We start from the raw sequence: 18919 nt of genomic DNA on the forward strand, positions 1-18919 counted from the left end.
GAGCGGGAAGGGGCTATTACACAGAGCAATGTGCTGCAGACCATTGCTGCACAAATCATGCTCTTTCAGCATGTTGAAAGACCATTACCTTACAACATGCACTATTAGGCTGGGTTCACACTACGTATATTTGAGGCTGTATTTTTGAGGCTGTATAGCAACCAAAACAAGGAGTGGATTGAAAACACAGAAAGGCTATGTTCACATGATGTTGTAATTGAGTGGATGGCCGTCATTTAATGGCAAATATGTGCTGTTTTTTTAAAACAACGGCTGTTGTATTGAAATAATGGAAGTTATTTACCGTTATATGGCGGCCATCCACTCAATTACAACATTATGTGAACAGATCCTTTCTGTGTTTTCAATCCACTCCTGGTTTTGGTTGCTATGAGGACCTGACATGAGGACCAAATACAGCCTCAAATATACATAGTGTGAACCCAGCCTTACACTAAATGATTATTGGCCTTGACATCGGCCAAGTAAGGCCAGATAATGGTTAATGTAACAGGGCCTTTATGCTCAGGTATGGCAGAGTTTATAAGTATAGCAACACTGGAAGTAGTCCTTTTAATGACAAACAGTGCACCCCTAATCAAACCAGACCTAGGTCCATGTGTTTCAGGTACAGCATGTCCAAATAAAATGTGCCTATATAATCACACCTTGCAATGTTTTGGCATACAAGCCTTCATCAGGCATAAAATTAGTCTGTTTTGCATTCTATTGAGTCACTGGTCCATAGGATACAATGGGAGAACTGATTTACTGATTTTCCTCATAAGTTTCCAAAATTAAATCGTAAACTTGGTGAATGAATTCACTAATGCATGTAACAGACAACGAATAAGTGAAACACAAATCAGTCAAACATTTTCCTTGCCTGCCACTTTACTACACACATTATAATATTTATTTGCCATGTAGTATGATCAGAACAAAATTACATTAAGTGCTTTATTTTTAACTCATCATATACATTTGAAAAAGATTTTATATTAATTTAGGAGGTTTCTCTTTATTTCCTATAATATTCCTTCAACATGGCAGGAATCATTACTCAAGCAACCAGGCTGGCACTCTTGAACGGTCTTATAGTTGGAACATTGTCACGTTCTCCATGTTGCTGATAAATCAGCTTGTTTTAAAGAAATATGAAAAACTTTAGGGATTGCCAGACTACCCATTTAAGTTGTGTACAGACAATATGAGGCTTACAAGTACATTACCTGGCTGCGCAGAGGCAGACAGCAAAGAATGAAGATAAAGTGCAAACTGGGCCCTAATCCATTCATCGCCACCCTCCCAGCCAGTGCCATCAAGGAAGACATCATCCCTGTTTTCAGTGACATGCTTCACTAAGTGGTCAATGAATCGGAGGTCAGCTGTTGTAGGGTTCAGAATCTTCCTCAGCTCAGGGTCATGAATGTTAAGCTTTGCTTCTTCTACCTTAAAAAGAAAAATTAATGTTATTATCCTATGTTCCATACTGCATACTCCTTTTATTATGGAGTCACTGATATCCATACAAAACAAGTCAGATTTCAGTATTTACTGACACCCTTTTGTCGCCTGTATAGGTAACATTATAATAAAATGCTGTATATTGCTATATAGAATGCAATACATACTGTACAGCCAAAATAAGCAATAACTCACCTCAACAATGGCATCACTTAGGTGTTTCTGTTGTCTAAAGAGAATGTTGGTGGCTCCAGCTACAAAACCACGGACACTAACATCAGAGAGTAGGTGATGCTGCTGTAGGGCCATGTATGGTAGACACAAGTAACCCTGAAATTATAAGAGATGTTAGAACACAAAACAGAGATGCATTGGTGAAAAACACTACAATCTTATCACATCTCAAAGTTTGTATCTTTATTATTTTTTAATATGATGCACTTGGTTTGTCCTGACGTTGGCCCAATTGTCAACCTGGTCAGAGAAAAAAATCAGCCCTATTATGAGATTATTGCTTACTATTACTTATCACGAAGCCATACAGAAATGACAAAATTGAGGAAATCAGAAAAAAAAAAAGGAAAAAATTGGTCAGCTCTCATAGAACACTGTTCACACTAGGCAGGAGCACGTTGCCATGGCTGAAATTGCAAACACACAAAAACACAGAAAAATGCAACAGCTCACCGCAACAGCAAGATACAGACCCACCATAGACATTTCAGCCATGGCAACGTACTCCTGCCTAGTGTGAACAGTGTTCTAGGAGAGCTGACCAATTTTTTCCTTTTTTTTTTCTGTGTTCCAGTTGGGGGAGTGGCTGCCTCTATTTGGTCGTGCACTCCACCTGTCTCACCCAGGTGATGCAATTATTTTTGCAGGTATTAGACGGATCTTGCATGCCCAGAGCATAGGCGTATTATACGCCATGGAGAGGCCATAGTGTACATACAGTGTAGGGTCTGCCTCGATATGAGTCAACCTTATCGTGGTGAGGCAGTTTACGCTGTTTGCAAATAGTAACCAAGAGACTCATTATTTTTGTGGGAATTTTTTGGGCAGTTGGGGGGGCTGCTTTTAATTATTTTCATGTCTATGGTGGGTCTGTATCTTGCTGTTGCGGTGAGCTGTTGCATTTTTCTGTGTTTTTGTGTGTTTAAAATTGAGGAAATCTCAGCTTTTTCCAGAAGTCTCTTGGACATTGCAGGAGGGTGTGGACTTTTTTTTTATCTACGTTACAAACGTACATCTATAAACACTGGAGAAACATCTAAAAAGTAATTTATTTATTTGAATGCACTTTTTTTTTATACATTATCGTTGCTTTGTCTGATTAGTTTAGTATTGGTGTAGTTCTACTACAGCTAAAGTACAGTGAGCAATGACAGGAATAATAGGAGGATAAAAAGGATATGAGAATAAAGCTATACCCACTGGCACTTTACATGCAATGCTGTAAAGACAAATATTACAATTTTGTATATTTGTTACACCTATTTTCTTTTTCAACTCCTCTTACAAAATGCAACCTCAAGTGTAGCTGGATTATATAGCAACAAAACAGAAACACATTCAACTCAGAATAGCTCAAAAGAAAAAAAAGTTGTTAAGTTACTTAAGCTGCTTCGTAAAAACTACATTGAGATGAGGTGGCACAGGGCTGGCTTCAGGTTCCAGCAGGCCCTTGGGTGATAGAGAATTAGTGGGCCCCTTTTCAGTGCAACTCACGTCTCGCTGATTTAAACTTTTATTATGGGATAAATTTATTTATATATATTAAAAACATTGTATTTTGTTTTTACACACTTTTGTAGTCCCCCTAGGGGACTTCTATGACCAATACCATGATTGCTCATAGAGATCAATGCAGTAAATATGTACCGCATTGATCAATCGTATTACAGCGTGATTGCTTTAGCCTGTTGAAGACAATCTGAAGCAACCGCCGACTAACTAACAGGGATTACTTGCAATGGAAGGCCTATAACATTGGGGGATACTACATACTGGAAGAGCACTATCTACCAAGAGGTTACCTACAGGGGGGTCTGTGGGTATTAGCTACATGAGGATATTAACTACCACAGCAGGGGGGCCATCAATAAGGGGGACTAAACAGAAGGGACCATCTATAAGGGGGCTACACAGACGGGGAGCCATCTATAAGGGGACCTGCTGTTTCACTGTCACCTCATTATTTGCTCCACAAAAGGGGCCCACTGAGGCTCTGTCGCCCAAGGGCCCACATAAACCTAGCAGGGGACCCTTGGCTATAGGCTTCATATATTTGATAATAATGTTCTTGTGTTTGGAAAGTTGCATTAGGAAAGTTCTCCAAGCCATTGTCCTTCCCTAATTCTTTGTCAATTAGGTAAAGCTCTTACATGATCGGTTACGGTGGACGACCTAGAATTATGCCTTACAGATAATCTGTTTTTCTGTACTCCACTATCACAGGTTGATTATATCACTCCCTTTTAATTATAAATGGTTTATGCATCTGTTGTGGTCACTAGTGCTTATTTGTAAATCACTGGAAAGGTGCAGGGGGAGGGGCTTTTAACCTCTCTTTGTTTCTTGTACGATTAGGTCCAAGGGTATGATCTCTCACATGGGCTATCATGGTGGACTACAGAGAACCTAATTATTGGTAAGGCATAATTCTACCTTTTATGCTTTGATGCTAAGAAAATAAAATAAAACACACACAGGAATGGTATTTTCACAATGTGCCAAGTACATTTTAAAAATATATGGGTACGGTAAAAAATGATTATACTTTGTAGTTCAGGTCTTATCTATGTCAAAAGTGTGAAAACCGTACTGGGAGTAAGAGGGTTAAATTAATCTTACCTTTGTAAAAATTGCCAATGGCATTCCATACTTGTCTTCTTCTAAACCTGATATAAGTCCTGGAATAAATACGGCCTGTCCTGTTTTAGACTGAGGTTGCACTGTTATGGGAACACTCCCTGAAGAAACTGTGTCCTTAGTTAAAAGTTCACAAGAACCTGGTCCCAAGTTCCACACTTCCCCTTCATCCGCTGTTATACACTCCTCCAGTATGCTTGGATCTAGTGTCTCCCAGTCACTCTCAACAGATTCTGGAGAGGTGTGAGATGGAGGCCTGAGATGCTCTATACTACCATTGGCATCCACTTCAGGTTCAGTAGCTAAAACTTCTGGTTTGATGGGTTCTACTAAAGAGTCTTGTCCAAAGTCAGTATCCTCATCTTTAGGGCTACAAATCTGAGATGATGTTGGACTATTGTCACGGGACAATGAAACAGCAGGGACTTCTTCTTCTGCAATGCTTTGCCGAGGCCTGTAGTGTGAGCTATCTGTGAGTCCATGCTCAATCATACCTGTAAGACAGCAAGAGAAATCTATTTAAAAAAGCAGTAGGTTAAAGACATTGTAAAAATGTATTCATTAGTTTTTACTTTTAAATTAACAAAATATTAAATATGAAAAAGAAGATAAATCATTCTAGAATTTCTAATGTATAACTACAATAAGAGGTTCTGACATACACCACTGTTTCTGATTCTAATAAAAATAACTGAGACAGACAGAGTGATGTATGTGAACCCAGCCTAAACAGTCTATTGTGATTTTCTATTCAGGTAAAAAAAAAAAAAAACAGAACAGAGCTACAGATGCATGCCAGCCTAACAGATCCTTTTTTTTTGTGTACGTTAAAAAAGTGATGTTTTGATCCTTTTTTTTTTTTTTTTACCTGATTTACAGATTTAAAAAAGCAGATGAAAAAAAACAAACATAGCGTGAACCCAGCCTTAAAGTGCTACTATCATTTAAATTATTTTTTTTTAAATTGGTCAGGGTATGGATGCTAAGCATTGGGTGAGAAGAAACACTCAGCACTCTGTCCCTAACTTTTTCCTCGCTGCAAGAGATGGATTTCATAGAAAGCCCATAAAGACGATCTTATGCAGCAAGGAAAGGGCATTTCTCCCTGGGGGCAGGTGGGAGAGGGTCTTAGTTTTGTTTTAGTAGAATTCTACTAGAAGCCGACTGCCTACATGTTTTATGGAAGGGTCAGGGGTTACTGGTCTAGGAGCATCTGAAAATTTGGTACAGAGGGGTAGGATTTGCAATATCCTGTTCTTAGTGTCAGTATATTGTGTAGAGGAGGCAGCACAGAGGTAGCCTGTATCCACGCTGCAGCTGAACATAGGGAAAGCAGATGGAGTTTGCAGGTGGTAACCAGGGGCCATGAACTAGTGATCGAATGGCCAGAACTAGTGCTGCTCCTCACGTACACACCCAAGACCTGCATCCTGAAAAGTTACCTGAAGTCACACTTTAAAAAAGGAAATATTAATTTTAATTATATCTGACCTGGAAATAGAGACAAGACAGTCATCAATGCACCCACTAGTCGGTTAACAGGAGAAACATAAAATAGAACCTGTAGAAGATGTTAATAAAAGATTATTATAGCTCATGTTTATCATTCATCACAGACAATTCAGATTCAATAAGGTTCATTTTAAAAATTACACTGGTTATCCTGTTGCTATAGGCTCTGAAAGACACCGGATATCTGTATCATCTAAATGCACAGATACAAAATGTTAGTTACAATTGGAGCAAAACCTATCCCATGTAAAAATGGCCTAAAGGCTTTAGGTATCTTTGTAAAGCAATACAATTCTTAGTTTGTATTTATTAAATGCAAAAAACATTTTCTATATACCCTTAATAAAAGTTTGATTAGGCTGGGTTTACACTACATTTTTTTCATCCTTTTTTTTCAAAAGACGGATGAAAAACAGATGGAAAAAACGGATACATGTGTGTGCATGCGTTTCGATCCTTATTTCCATTTAAACCAATTATGAAAAAAAACGGATTACATTGGATCTGTTTTTTTTTTTTTAACGGCACAAAAATGAGGTCGACTACGTTTTCATGTAGGTTAAAAAAAACGGATCCGTTTTGATCCGTTTCTTTTTATAATGGAATTCAATGGAGAAAAGGATGAAAAAAAAAACGTAGTGTGAACCCAGCCTTATGACTTCCTCTACAGCCTGCTGGGTTAAACGGGTTTTTCAGCGCTACAAAAACATGGCCACTTTTTCCCCTCTCTTGTCTTCAGATTGTGTGGGGTTTGGAACTCAGTTCCATTGAAGTAAATGGCGCTTAATTGCAAACCACACCTGAACTGGAGACAGAAGAGGGAGAAAAGTAGCCATGTTTTTGTAGCGCTGGATAACCCCTTTAACTATATAATCTCTCTATACTAGTACACAGTCTATGATTCTCACTTGCAAATTACTCTTGCTCTTGTCTCTTTCTACAGCCTATGTGAGCTGTCCCCCAAGGATTCTTTTCTTCCCCTTCTACAATCTGAGCTGGTGTGTAACTCCCTGCTGTTATCTTTATTAGAATTAGTTTATCTTTCTCAAAGTAGCAGCTAAAGGTTAGGAAATTTTTCATAAAGACTACTTAGAAAGTTTCTTAATTGTGCATTCAGGAAACAAATCAACATTAAAATAAATCTGCACAAAGATGACCATAGCCTTTAAAGGGGTTGTCTAGTAATCAATAATAACTTAACTTGCTGCCGGCTGCTATGGGTAATCTAATAAACATGTATACTGACCTGTCATGCAGGCCATCGCTGCTGATTTTTTATATGCTGCCCAATGTCTGCTGTCAAAGCTTCAGCTGTCATGCCATGCAGACAGAAAATGGCCACTCTTTATGACAGCATAGCGAGATAATAATTTATTTGTATAGCACCAACAGATTCTGCATCGCTTTTTTGTACCCACAATACAGGGGTTCCATTTGCACATTACAGATTTATGCTGTGTATGCTGAGCGGCCTTTCTTATCCACATGGCATGTCAGCCTAAGCTTTCCAGAAGAGGAAAACAGCAAACACTGGGCAGCCTGGAAACCAGCAGCAGTGGGAGAGCCGGACAGGTCAATACACACGTTTGTTGCCCACAGCCCCAGCAGCATGTTAAATTATCAATAATGTTTAGGCAACCCCTTTAAGGCCATGTTTTGACCCCTAATTCAAACCAAAATCAATGTAAAGCTGTTGAGCATGCACAATCTGCTAGTAATGTCTCCTCCTCCAGAAAGTTCATCTGACCTGATTGTAAAGAGGGAAACAGAGGACAATGTAACAATGACTCTGTATGATTTAAATGTGCAGAAGAAACGTTGATTATTCTGCTTTTGGAGGCGAGATGGATGTTGCGTGTAATCAGATGTCAGGCAGGCTTGTCTTTACCAGCTAAACATCGCCTAATGTGAGCACGAGCTTGAAAAGGTAAGCTATCCATTCTGTTACAAGGTTTATTCCATGTTCTATACTAACAGAAGCAACACAACATAAGGCTATGTTCACATGCAGAGGATTGAAAATCTGCAGTAGAATGAAGTAGCAAAGAAGTGGATGAGATTTTAAAGGAGTAGTGCGGCGCTAATCATTTAATTTACAAAGTAACACACATTACAAAGTTGTACACAACTGTGCTGAGCCAATCGCGGCTGAGCAGCTGATGACACGGCATAGAATGGCCAGCATGAGGGACAGATGAAGCGGTTCAGCTGGCCTCCCAAAGACGACGTCACTGTCCCAAGATGGCGGACGAGGGTTCACACGAATGCGGTATAATGCACTAACATTTCCGTGTCTAGCGTGGGGGGGGGGCAAGAGAACACGGGAAAGGGGGGCCATTCACACACATAACACACATTACAAAGTTGTATAACTTTGTAATGTGTGTTATTTTGTGAATAAATGATTAGTGCCGCACTACCCCTTTAACAAATTCACCAATATGTTTCTACGTCATGCATTTGTTATTTCAATAGTTGTGAATTTGCGGCAGATTTTTGATAAAAATAATTTAGATTCCCCCCATCCCCCCCTGAAAGCTACTTCTCTGTTCTTTGAATGACAAACTTACCTTTTTCTCAAGAAGAATAAGTTTAAACAAAATTAACACCTGTAAAAAAAGGTATAAAACATTAAATTACAAAATTACTTGGCTGATTTGTTTGTACTATTAAATTAAGCAGTATCTCTGCTTACAATATCACAATTGTACAGTTCATGAGGGCGTCTCATGAACTATATATCTGCAATATTTTCTGATAGGTCCTACTTGCCAAATGACAATATATTTTTGCTATATTGACTAAGGGTGGGTTCACACTAAGGAATTGTCATGGATAAATTCACGCCTTTCCGCAGTCTCCATAGACACCATTCTATGGGCAGGCTGATTCCACCGAAAGAATCGACGTGCCAATTCTCTCGGCGTAATGCGGAATCAGCCGGCCCATAGAATGGGGCCTATGGAGCCGGCAGAAAGGTGCGGGAATTCCTCAGTGTGAACCCACCCTAATACTGTATATAGAGCAGCATAGTCTGAAGACAGATCAACTCTAATAGGTAGAAATACACAGTGTGATCATTACCCAGACAAATGGAATGGGTCATCAGAAAATGACATTGTTTAAATGAAGTTTTTATATTAATCATATTTATAAGAATGTGTAAGATGTCCTATTTTACTAATATAAAAGAATCCTAACTTTTTGCAGTTTACATGTTGGCCACTAAACTGAGACTTCCTGTTCTGTACAGATCATTTCCCAGCAGTTCCCTTCTTATCAACAGACAGGAGTAGGTGACCGCAATATATAGATAACAGAGGTACACACAATAGCTGTTGCTCACAACTCATCCCACTTCTCCTCTGGAATGAGCCCACACATGTGTCCCATAGAAAGAATAGGGTCTGGAGATGTTTATTGTGTGTATTTCCATGAAGCTTGTCATAAAGGAAGTAACTAAACAGTGTTAATAACTTAGGCAAGACTGTTAAAACTTTGACAGCCCCCATAATAATGTACTATAAATAAAACTTATGGTCAGAAAAAAAACTGATTAGAAAAATCATATTCCAGTCTCAGGCTCTAATTTGTAAAAACAAATCTAGTCATACTTTCTCTCTAAAATGTCCATGTGACTTTAAAATGACTGGTCTGAGTATTCAGATCCTGAAAATGTTTTTAAAAAGCTGGGAGAAGTACTCGGCTACACAATTGTCCACTGGCTTACTGTGATCTCAGGCTAGCTGCAGAAGGCAGGCTCTATAGATTTGCAATAGAGATAATCTCCTGCAGCAGCCAAACATAGCAAGCCAGTGAGTGAGGCGCTTAGCTGTGCACTTCTCCTGGCTATATTTAATGATCATGGGGGTCTGAACACCCCGACCAATCAAAAAACTTTTGACAAAAGCAGGACAAGTCAAACTTTTTATTTAATAATCTGATTCTATTTTTTTTATTTTGACCACATCATTAAGGGGGCTGCTATTTAGTCCGAGCTGCCTTTTAGTGACAGGTAGTGATGAATGAGTACTAAAATGCTCAGGTGCTCATTACTCGAGACGAATATTTTCCGATACTCGGGTGCTCGTTTCGAGTAACGAACCCCATTGAAATCAATGGGAAACTCGAGCATTTTTGCAGAGGACCCAAGCTCAGCACAGGGAAGGTTGTGGGAAAACCTGTCAACCTCAGAAAATGATGGAAACAGCAGGGGCAGCATGCATGGATGCCTCTGAGGCTGCCTAATCGCACCATTAGGCCAAATTATGGGCAACAGTATGGCAGTGATCACACAGTGAAGGATTAAAACAGAGGTAGCATATGAACCACCCAAAAACTTGACACAGCATGGCAGTGAGGACCATTTAAAGTGAGGTAGCAGGTGAGCCTCCCAAAAATTATGCCAGACACAGCATTACAGTGAGGACAGAGTGACCCAGGTAGACGCGGTAGCGGGTGAGCCTCCCAAAAATTTTGCCAGACACATTATGGCAGTGAGGACACAGAGAACCATTAAAGTGGAGGTAGCAAGTGAGCCTCCCAAAAATTATGCCAGACACAGCATGGCGGTGATGACAGAGTGACCCAGGTAGAAGCGGTAGCAGGTGAGCCTCCCAAAAATTATGCCAGACACAGCATGGGGAAAGAAAAATTGGCTGTTGGCTGAGAATTGAAGGAGGAGGAAGAGGAGGAGGAGAGGATATACGAAGAATCCTCATGTTGAGCTCCTTTCCCCGGGTGGACAGTTGAAGTCAGGTGAAATCCAGGCTTTGTTCATTTTTATAAACGTCAGCCTGTCAGTTGACAGGCGGGTGCGCTTATCAGTGATGATGCCACCAGCTGCACTGAAGACCCGCTCTGACAACACGCTAGCGGCAGGGCAGCACGTATCAAGCTTTGCAACCCAGTAGTTGTATGTAGCAGAGTGATCGGGAAGGAAGTTGGTATGGTCAGCAAGGTACTCCCTTACCATCTTTCTGAAGGCCTCCCCTCTACTCTGTCTATACTGGGGACGGGTGACAGTCTTGCTGAGGTGCCATGAAACTGTCAAAGGCCTTGAAGAGTGTTCCCCTGCCCCTTGAAGAGCTGCCTGCTCCCCCCCCCCCTCCTCTCCCTAGCTTTTTGGCTCACAGAACCACGTCCTAAATTTTCAGCTTCTGCACCAGGGCCTGTTGATATTGATTTACTTTCATATTGTGTTCCAGGGCAGAAATGAGAGTGGAAAAGTTCTGCTTGTACAGAGGGTCCAGGAGGGTGAACACCCAGTAATCGGTGTTGTCAAAAAATTTTTTAACCAGAGGGTCACGGGAAAGACAGTCTAACATGAAATCAGCCATGTGCACCAGGGTCCCAACAAGCAAGAATTCCCTCTCCTCAATAGGCTGACTCTCAATTTCCTCCTCCTCTTCAGGCCATACACGCTCAACAGCTAAGGATTGAGCGTGGGGTACCAGTCTGTTCCTCTTCCTCCTCCTCTACTTTGTGTTGAGAAACAGACGTGAGGGTGGGCTGGCTATCTAGCGGCGGATGTTGCTCCCCTGTCTCCTGAGACGAAGGCAAAGTGTCAGACTTCAGGCTGAGCAGGGAGGTTTGAAGCAGACACAGCAGCGGGATCTGTGTGACACAGCAGCTGACCATCTGTGTTGACTCCTTAAAGGGGCCAAGTGCCTGACAGATAGCAGACATCCACATCCACTCCTCATTGTAGATTTGAGGTAGCTGACTGACCTGACTACCACTTCTTGCCGAGGTTGACATCTGGCATTCCACAATGGCTCTTCGTTGCTGGTAAACCCTGGCTACCATCTGAAAGGTGGAATTCCACATCGTGGGCACATCGCACAGCGGTTGGTGAGCTGGCAGTTGCAAGCACCTTTGCACTGTCATAAGGGTAGGTTTTAAGGAACCGCTGCACCACTAGGTTGAAAACGTGGGCCAGGCATGGCACATGTTTGGGGCTGCCAAGTTGCAGAGCCGCCAACAGGTTCCGCCCGTTGTCACACACAACCATGTCTGATTTGAGGTTCCGTGGCACGAGCCAAAGATTGGTCTGCGCCGTGATGCCCTGCAACAGCTCCTGGGCGGTGTGCCTCTTGTCGCCTAAGCTCAGCAATTTTAACACCGCCTGTTGGCGCTTACCCACCGCAGTGCTGATGCACCTAGCGCTAACAAATGGAGGCGACGTGCTCATCGAGGGTAATAGAGAGTAGGAAGAAGAGGAGGAGGAGAAAGAGGTATACAAATCATAAAAGACCGAGGTAGGACCCGCAATCCTCGGTGTGAGCAGCAAATGAGCGGAACCAGGGTCAGACTCTGTCCCAGCCTCCACCAAGTTGACTCAATGTGCAGTCAGGGAGATAGTGTCCCTGCCCGCTAGCACTTGTCCACGTGTCCGTGGTTAGGTGGACCAACCCGCGTTGGTCAGGGCATGGATGATGTTATCTGACACGTGCTGGTGTAGGGCTGGGACAGCACATGCAGAAAAGTAGTGGCGGCTGGGGACAGGGTACCGAGGGGCAGCCACCGCCATGAGGTTCCTAAAAGCCTCTGTCTCTAACAGCCAATAGGGCAGCATCTCCAGGCTCAGCAGTTTGCCTATGTGCACATTTAGGGCTTGTGCATGTGCGTGAGTGGCAGTGTATTTGCGCTTCCGTTCAAAGGTCTGTTGTAGGGACGGTTGAACGCTGCGCTTGGACACCTTGCTGGAGGGTGGGGAGCATAGTGGAGGTGAAGGGGTGGGTGTAGGGTGGGAGGCGCTTGTGCCTGGGGCCTGGGCGGAGGGACTGACAGAGCCAGCACGTGACCCAGGGGAAGGAGCAGGGGTGTGACTAGCAGTAACTGAACAGCCTTGGTTCCACTGAGTGGGGTGTTTAGCACTCATATGCCTGCGCATGCTGGTAGTGGTTAGGCTGGTAGTGGTGGCTCCCCTGCTGATCCTGGCGTGGCACAGGTTGCACACTACAGTCCATCGGTCACCCGCAGTTTCTTTAAAGAACCTCCAGACTTGCGAACATCTAGGCCTGGCCACGGGAGTTTGACTCTGTGAAACAGTTGCTAATCTATTTGCTCTGGCCCTGCTTCTCCCTCTGCCCACCCCTCTTCCTCTTACAACCGGTCCTGTGGCTGAACTTGCCTCCCCCTCAGAAGCACTGTCTTCACTAGGCTTACCCACCCAGCTCGGGTCAGTTACCTCGTCCTCACCCACAAGCTCTTCCTCCAATTCCTCACTCTGCTCCCCACTTTGAGTTACATCCATCACAACAACGTCACTGTCTGACAACCAGGTCTCATCGTCATCATCAGACACCTCTTCCAACCACTCTCATCACCCACTGACTGCATTAGCTGCATAGTTTGGGCATCGCGACAGATCGACTGCTCCTGTTGCTCAGACTCAGGGAAGGGTCCAGAAAAGAATTCCTGGAAGCATGGCGGTGGATCTGAATCCCTCCTTTCTTAGCAGAGGCCAGACTATGGGGAAGGAGGCTGAGCTGCTGGAGCAAGGGTTACACTTCCTTGGCTAGCGTGGGTGGACTGCGTAGAAGACTGGGTGTCGGAATAGTTACTGGACACATTATCCACTATCCATGTGATCACCTGTTCACGATGGTGTGGTTTCAATAGCGGTGTACCCTGAGGCCCCGTAATTTGCGAGAGGAAGCTAGGTAGTGAATGTCTGCGGCGTGACACTGCTCCCTCCTCAACGGGTGCTGTGTCACCCTGCCCAGAACCACGGCCTCTGCCCACTGCATCGCTTGGAACCCCACGCCCTCGACCCTTACCCCTGGGGTTCACCATTTTATAGACACTGCACAGTCAAGACTGAGATAGCTGCACTACAGATCACAGCAAGCCAAGAAAATATATTACTCAGACTACTTTTGGAGGTAGTCGTATAGAGTCTTGTGTATGTGGTGCTATATGGTGTATGCCACCCTCTTACACTGAGAAATGAAGAAATAAGAAAATATACTAGTCACACTAGATTTTGGAGGTTGTCGTATAAAATCTGTGGGTAAGTGCTGCTATATACTGTATGACATCCTCTTACACAGGGAAATTAGCAGTGCGCTTGGATATGACTGCAGAAAGAAATGAAGAAATTAGAAAATATACTGGTCACACTAGTTTTTGGAGGTTGTAGTATAAAATCTGTGGGTAACTGCAGCTATACACTGTATGACACCCTCTCATACAGGGCAATTAGCAGTGAGCTTGGATATGACTGCACAAAGAAATGAAGAAATAAGAAAATATACTGGTGGTCACACTAGTATTTGGAGGCTGTCGTATAGAGTCTGTGTGTAAGTGGTGGTCTGTGGTCTATGCGACCTGTTACACAGGACAATGAGCAGTGAGGTTCTATGCAGCTGTAACACAATTCACAGCAATACAATGTACAGCAGCAGCACCAGCCACAAAATATTATAACGGTACTAAGGACTTCTTTGGGGTCTGTATGCAACACCTGCTGTCCCCTTTCTGCCAGCAGCTGATCACCACAGTGTGCTGCTAAAATCGTGGTAGCTGCACTGCAAGTTCCAGCCAGCAGTCTGGAGTAATAAAAAAAAAAGAAAAACAAGATTTTAAGCCCTTAAAAGGGCTTTTGGGTTCTGTACATAGTATCCCTGCCTACTGGAATGCCAATTCCCTCCCTAACGCTCTCCCTGACAAGCAGCAGCTCTGTCCCTATTCTCTTCAAGCATGCATGTGAGCCGAGCCCGCCCACACAACTTTTTATATGCCAGGGTCATCTGCTCTGGCCAACCAATCGCTGCTATTGACATGTATGGGTCCCACGTGATCGCAGGATGTACCAAAGAGTCTCCTGCATGTTGATTGGCTGAGAAATTGAACCCAAACTTACAGGAAACGGATGATGCAATTTTTTCGAGTATCGAGTACCATTGAGTACCCTAATACTCGAACGAGTACCAAGCTCGGACGAGCATGCTCGCTCATCAATAGTGACAGGCACTATGGCAAGCCTAAAGGACCTAGACACAATGAACATTTTAAGACCCTATCAGTGTAGGACACACTTGTAAGTGTCCTTTATAACTTCTATGATCTGTGCATGGGCGATTCCACAGAGGGGAAGCCGTGCGGAATCTGCCACTCACTCCCCAGCCCTCCCACTTGAAGTTCCGCCCGTCACATAGGCTCCATTATGTGCTCGGGCGGATTACTCCATGTGCATACACCTTTATAGGATCATTAGAGATGAGCAAACTTACTGTAAGTTTGGTTTTAAGTTAACCCAATTGCTCTGCATTTGATTTTTAACTTACTGTAAATTCTCTCATCTCTAATGATCATGTTAACCAGATTATTGCATAGCTACTCCAAGGCTACTGCCACAAACAAAATACTTGATAAATATTGATTGCTTAAGACATAGCAGTCTGGTCAAGAAAGTAGAGTTACTTTTTTAAAGGCAAGAAAGAAAACCCCACTTATCCTATAGCATACCCATTAAACAATAAGTGATAGATATATATATAAAAAAAAAAGTACCTTGTGTCTAAATTGAAGTACTAGATCACGTGGAGAAAGACCTAGAAAAGTATTGGAAACTAACATTATTTTGTGCCAATCTTTACAATGCATTATCCATTAACTTTTAGAATTAGAGATGAGCAAATCAGATTAGTTTTGCTTTGTACGAAGCCTTAGCAGTATCCATGTTTTCCAGTTGGTCCTGGAAAACATGCTTTCCCTCAGCTCTTCATCACAGTCCCCCTTCCCTACCTACTCCCCACACCCAGCACTCCTGCCAGTTCCTTAGCCAAAACTGTTGCCAGACATCTAATTTCACTGCAGTGAGTTGCAGTTTCACTCTGTCTGCTCAGGGAGATGGTGATAAAGGTTTGAGAGGCTGGTCAGAGATGGTGAAGTCACTCAGAGGGGCAAGGCTAAAGCTCAGAGGCAAAATACTGTTACATCAGAGGATGATGCGTTGCCACAGGAAAATGGGAGGAGTTTTCCTTCTATTTCCCATTTACCCCTCAGTGGTAAAGCAGGGAAAAGCACACTGAAGCCAGTACTATTAGTAATAACACTATAATAGTAATTTACATATCTTGTATCCCTTTAGTCACTACAGTCCCTGTAGTCACAGAGAGCATGGTCTCCATTAGTGGTAAATCATACTGCAGACATTCTTATTACTTTTTATTCCTGCGTCATGGCTATTGCATGGGCAGAACATGACACATTAATCCTCTGTGTCCTTCCTTAAAGGAGAAGTCCAACAATTGTATTGCCCCCCAAAAGTTATACAAATCACCAATATACGGGAAATGCTTATAAAGTGCTTTTTTCCCTGCACTTACTACTGCAGCACTTCCTAAATAAAATGGTGATGTTACAACCCGACCTCCAGAGCTGTGCGGGCTGTGGCTTCTGGAGAGGATGATGGCAGGGGGACACTGGGGGACAAAGGGCACTGGGAGGACACTGAGCATCCCCCTGCCATCATCCTCTCCAGCAGCCACAGCCTGCACAGCTCTAGGAGTCAGGTCGTGACATCACCATTTTAGAGCGGAGTAGAGTGGAGAGTGCATGTCATCATGTGTCTATTAATAGGTAGAATTATTTTTTATTGAGCTGCACCCTACTATTATAGACAAATATTCAAGGTAATCTTTATATATATTTCCATATTTTATCAAAAGAAGTTTACAAAGAAACGGTTACTCTCTCTTTAAGCTCTATTTGCCTATTTTCTAAATATTCTCCAAATGGCTGGGAGGCTAAATACTTCATGCTATCAAGCATCCTGGAATTCTGTCCAGTGCAATAAAGGTCTGCATCTTGACTGATGAAATGCAAAGTGACATCCTTTTCAGAAAAAGAAAGAGAAAGAACTTACCAAGATATAACTGTGACCCCTCTAATGCACTTCCACCTAATGAACCATTCATATGTTCATAGAGTTCCTACAGGAAAAAACACGGACAAGTGATCTCTGTGTCAAATAAATTGTTAGCGTCCTTCGTATACCTTATTTATAAATCTAATAGTCTTTCCAGCACTGACGTTACTCTGACTTTTTTTGTTACACTGAAAAAATGCAATATACTAAACCACAACAGGAAGATGTGCTGTTTGACATATTCACACAGACCGCCATTATTTAACATCTTTCTTATTTCTGTAAACCCATAAACAAGTGAAAAACAATTACTCTATTGTGTTCTAGCAATTTGGAGTTATCATAGAAAAGTAGTAGACCAATGACTACCAACCTGACAATCTAAATTATAACTCATCTGAATAGCACCATATAGGATGCAAACATATGTGACTGGAGATTTAGATCACCTAAAGTACTTAAAGGGGTTTTACACACCACTGACATTTATTATCTACATGGCTATCATTGGGACCTCCACAAATCACAAAAAACGGGGTTTCTGCTTACTGCACTCCAGCAGAAGTATGGGTGGAGTGATGGTCGAGCATGAGCAGTGCTGCTCCATTTAACCAAGAATGGACACCCATGTACAGTACTAAACAGTTTCTATTAGACAGGGAATGAAAATTGTGGCGAAACCAAGGGGATGCCCCATGTATCTGCATGTACGACTTAGCAGAAGTTTGCTACATTAGCTTATAGTGGAGCTCTGGATCCAGCTCTGTCCATAGAGTGAACATTTCAACATTTCCCCAACCATAAACAGTTTTAGACCTCACTGCAATGCACTAGTTAATTCCTCTAGTAACAAGCATTTAATAAGAGTATATCTTCTATAGTGAATACAATGCAGTTCTAGATTTTTATTGCTCTCACTGTTGTTGTACTTTTCAAATCCTGCACCAGGTATAAAAGATCAAGACATTTTTAACATATGGGTCATTACAGAAACATAGCCAAACCATACAGCTTTATATACCTATGAAAGAATGATCTATACCTTAATTCATTCATTCATAAAACAAAGCTATGTTACTGTGATCTTAATATATATTCATTAACTGGTTGTACATACCTTAAGAATAGATATTTGTGAAAAATCCTTTTCCTCAAAATAAGCATGAGTGATTAGCTGAAGCTTTGCCTGAAGTAGTCCATACAGAGGCTTAAAAGGAAAGTAAAACTTATTAAAACACTTAAAGTGTTCCTGCGATTATTTTTTTTTTTGACGTGTCAGAGATATATAACAAGTTTGGTGGGGTCCGGGTGCTCAGTCTGCCATTAATCAACAGGACAAGTGGGGAGAAGCTTTTGGCTAAGGGCTTCTCTCCCTGTCTCTCTCTTTGTTGCAGGAGACAGATTCCACTCTGTAGAATCTGTCTTCTGCAGCGACGAGAGAGATGGGCAGAGAAGTGCTTAGCGTTGCTTCCTGTTTGTTTTAGTAATCAGTGGGAGTCTAAGCACCAGGATGCTGAGATCTGTAAATACTTTTGACATGTCTCTATGATATGTCCAAAGGTTTTTTTTAAAAAAATGTCATTAACACTTTAGAGCATGCTGTGAAAAACTCCTTTGTTTCTAAATGTTTATTTCTTCTATAAAAAAAAAATGACACATATCATGTGACAGGTATGGTGTGAGAATATAGGTTTTTATTTTATTCAAGATTTAGATCAACCAAAAGATTTTGAATGTATACACTGGCTATATCTGTTAATTTAACAGGCAGACCTGCTACACAGCTAAGGGCCTTATTCCACCGGACGATTCTCGTTCGCATAATCGTTAACGATTAACGATCTCAAACGACCGCTATTGCGAAAGACCTGAAAACGTTCACTCATTTCCATGGAACGATAATCGTTACTTATGATCGTAATTGCGATCGTTTTTCTTCGCTATTTATTCGCTATTGCGTTCGTATCTATTGCAAACGACCGAACAATGTCTTATTCAATGCGAACGATTTGCGAACGTTTTAAGAACGAGCAACGATAAAAATAGGTCCAGGTCTTATAAAGCGATCAACGATTTTCCGTTCGGTCGTTAATCATTAACTGCATTTCCACCGAACGATTATCGTTTAGATTTGAACGATTTAACGATAATCTGAACGATAATCGCCCGGTGGAATAGGGCCCTAAGTCT

The 18919-nt window shown here is 42.1% G+C and overlaps 1 protein-coding gene across 1 annotated transcript in view; it reads right to left on the reverse strand.

The window, feature by feature from the left end:
• Positions 1–18919, reverse strand: part of AVL9 (AVL9 cell migration associated) — a 57271-nt gene that overhangs the window by 4654 nt on the left and 33698 nt on the right. The window contains exons 5-12 of the mRNA XM_069960358.1: positions 17847–17936; positions 16727–16793; positions 15370–15410; positions 8421–8459; positions 5830–5899; positions 4321–4832; positions 1663–1797; positions 1233–1452 (exon numbers count right to left, since the gene is read on the reverse strand). Coding sequence (XP_069816459.1) covers positions 1233–1452; positions 1663–1797; positions 4321–4832; positions 5830–5899; positions 8421–8459; positions 15370–15410; positions 16727–16793; positions 17847–17936 — 1174 coding nt within the window. The remainder of the gene's footprint in view (positions 1–1232; positions 1453–1662; positions 1798–4320; positions 4833–5829; positions 5900–8420; positions 8460–15369; positions 15411–16726; positions 16794–17846; positions 17937–18919) is intronic.

The sequence above is a fragment of the Dendropsophus ebraccatus genome, chromosome 2 (genome assembly GCF_027789765.1).
Source record: "Dendropsophus ebraccatus isolate aDenEbr1 chromosome 2, aDenEbr1.pat, whole genome shotgun sequence".
Lineage (NCBI taxonomy): Eukaryota > Metazoa > Chordata > Amphibia > Anura > Hylidae > Dendropsophus > Dendropsophus ebraccatus.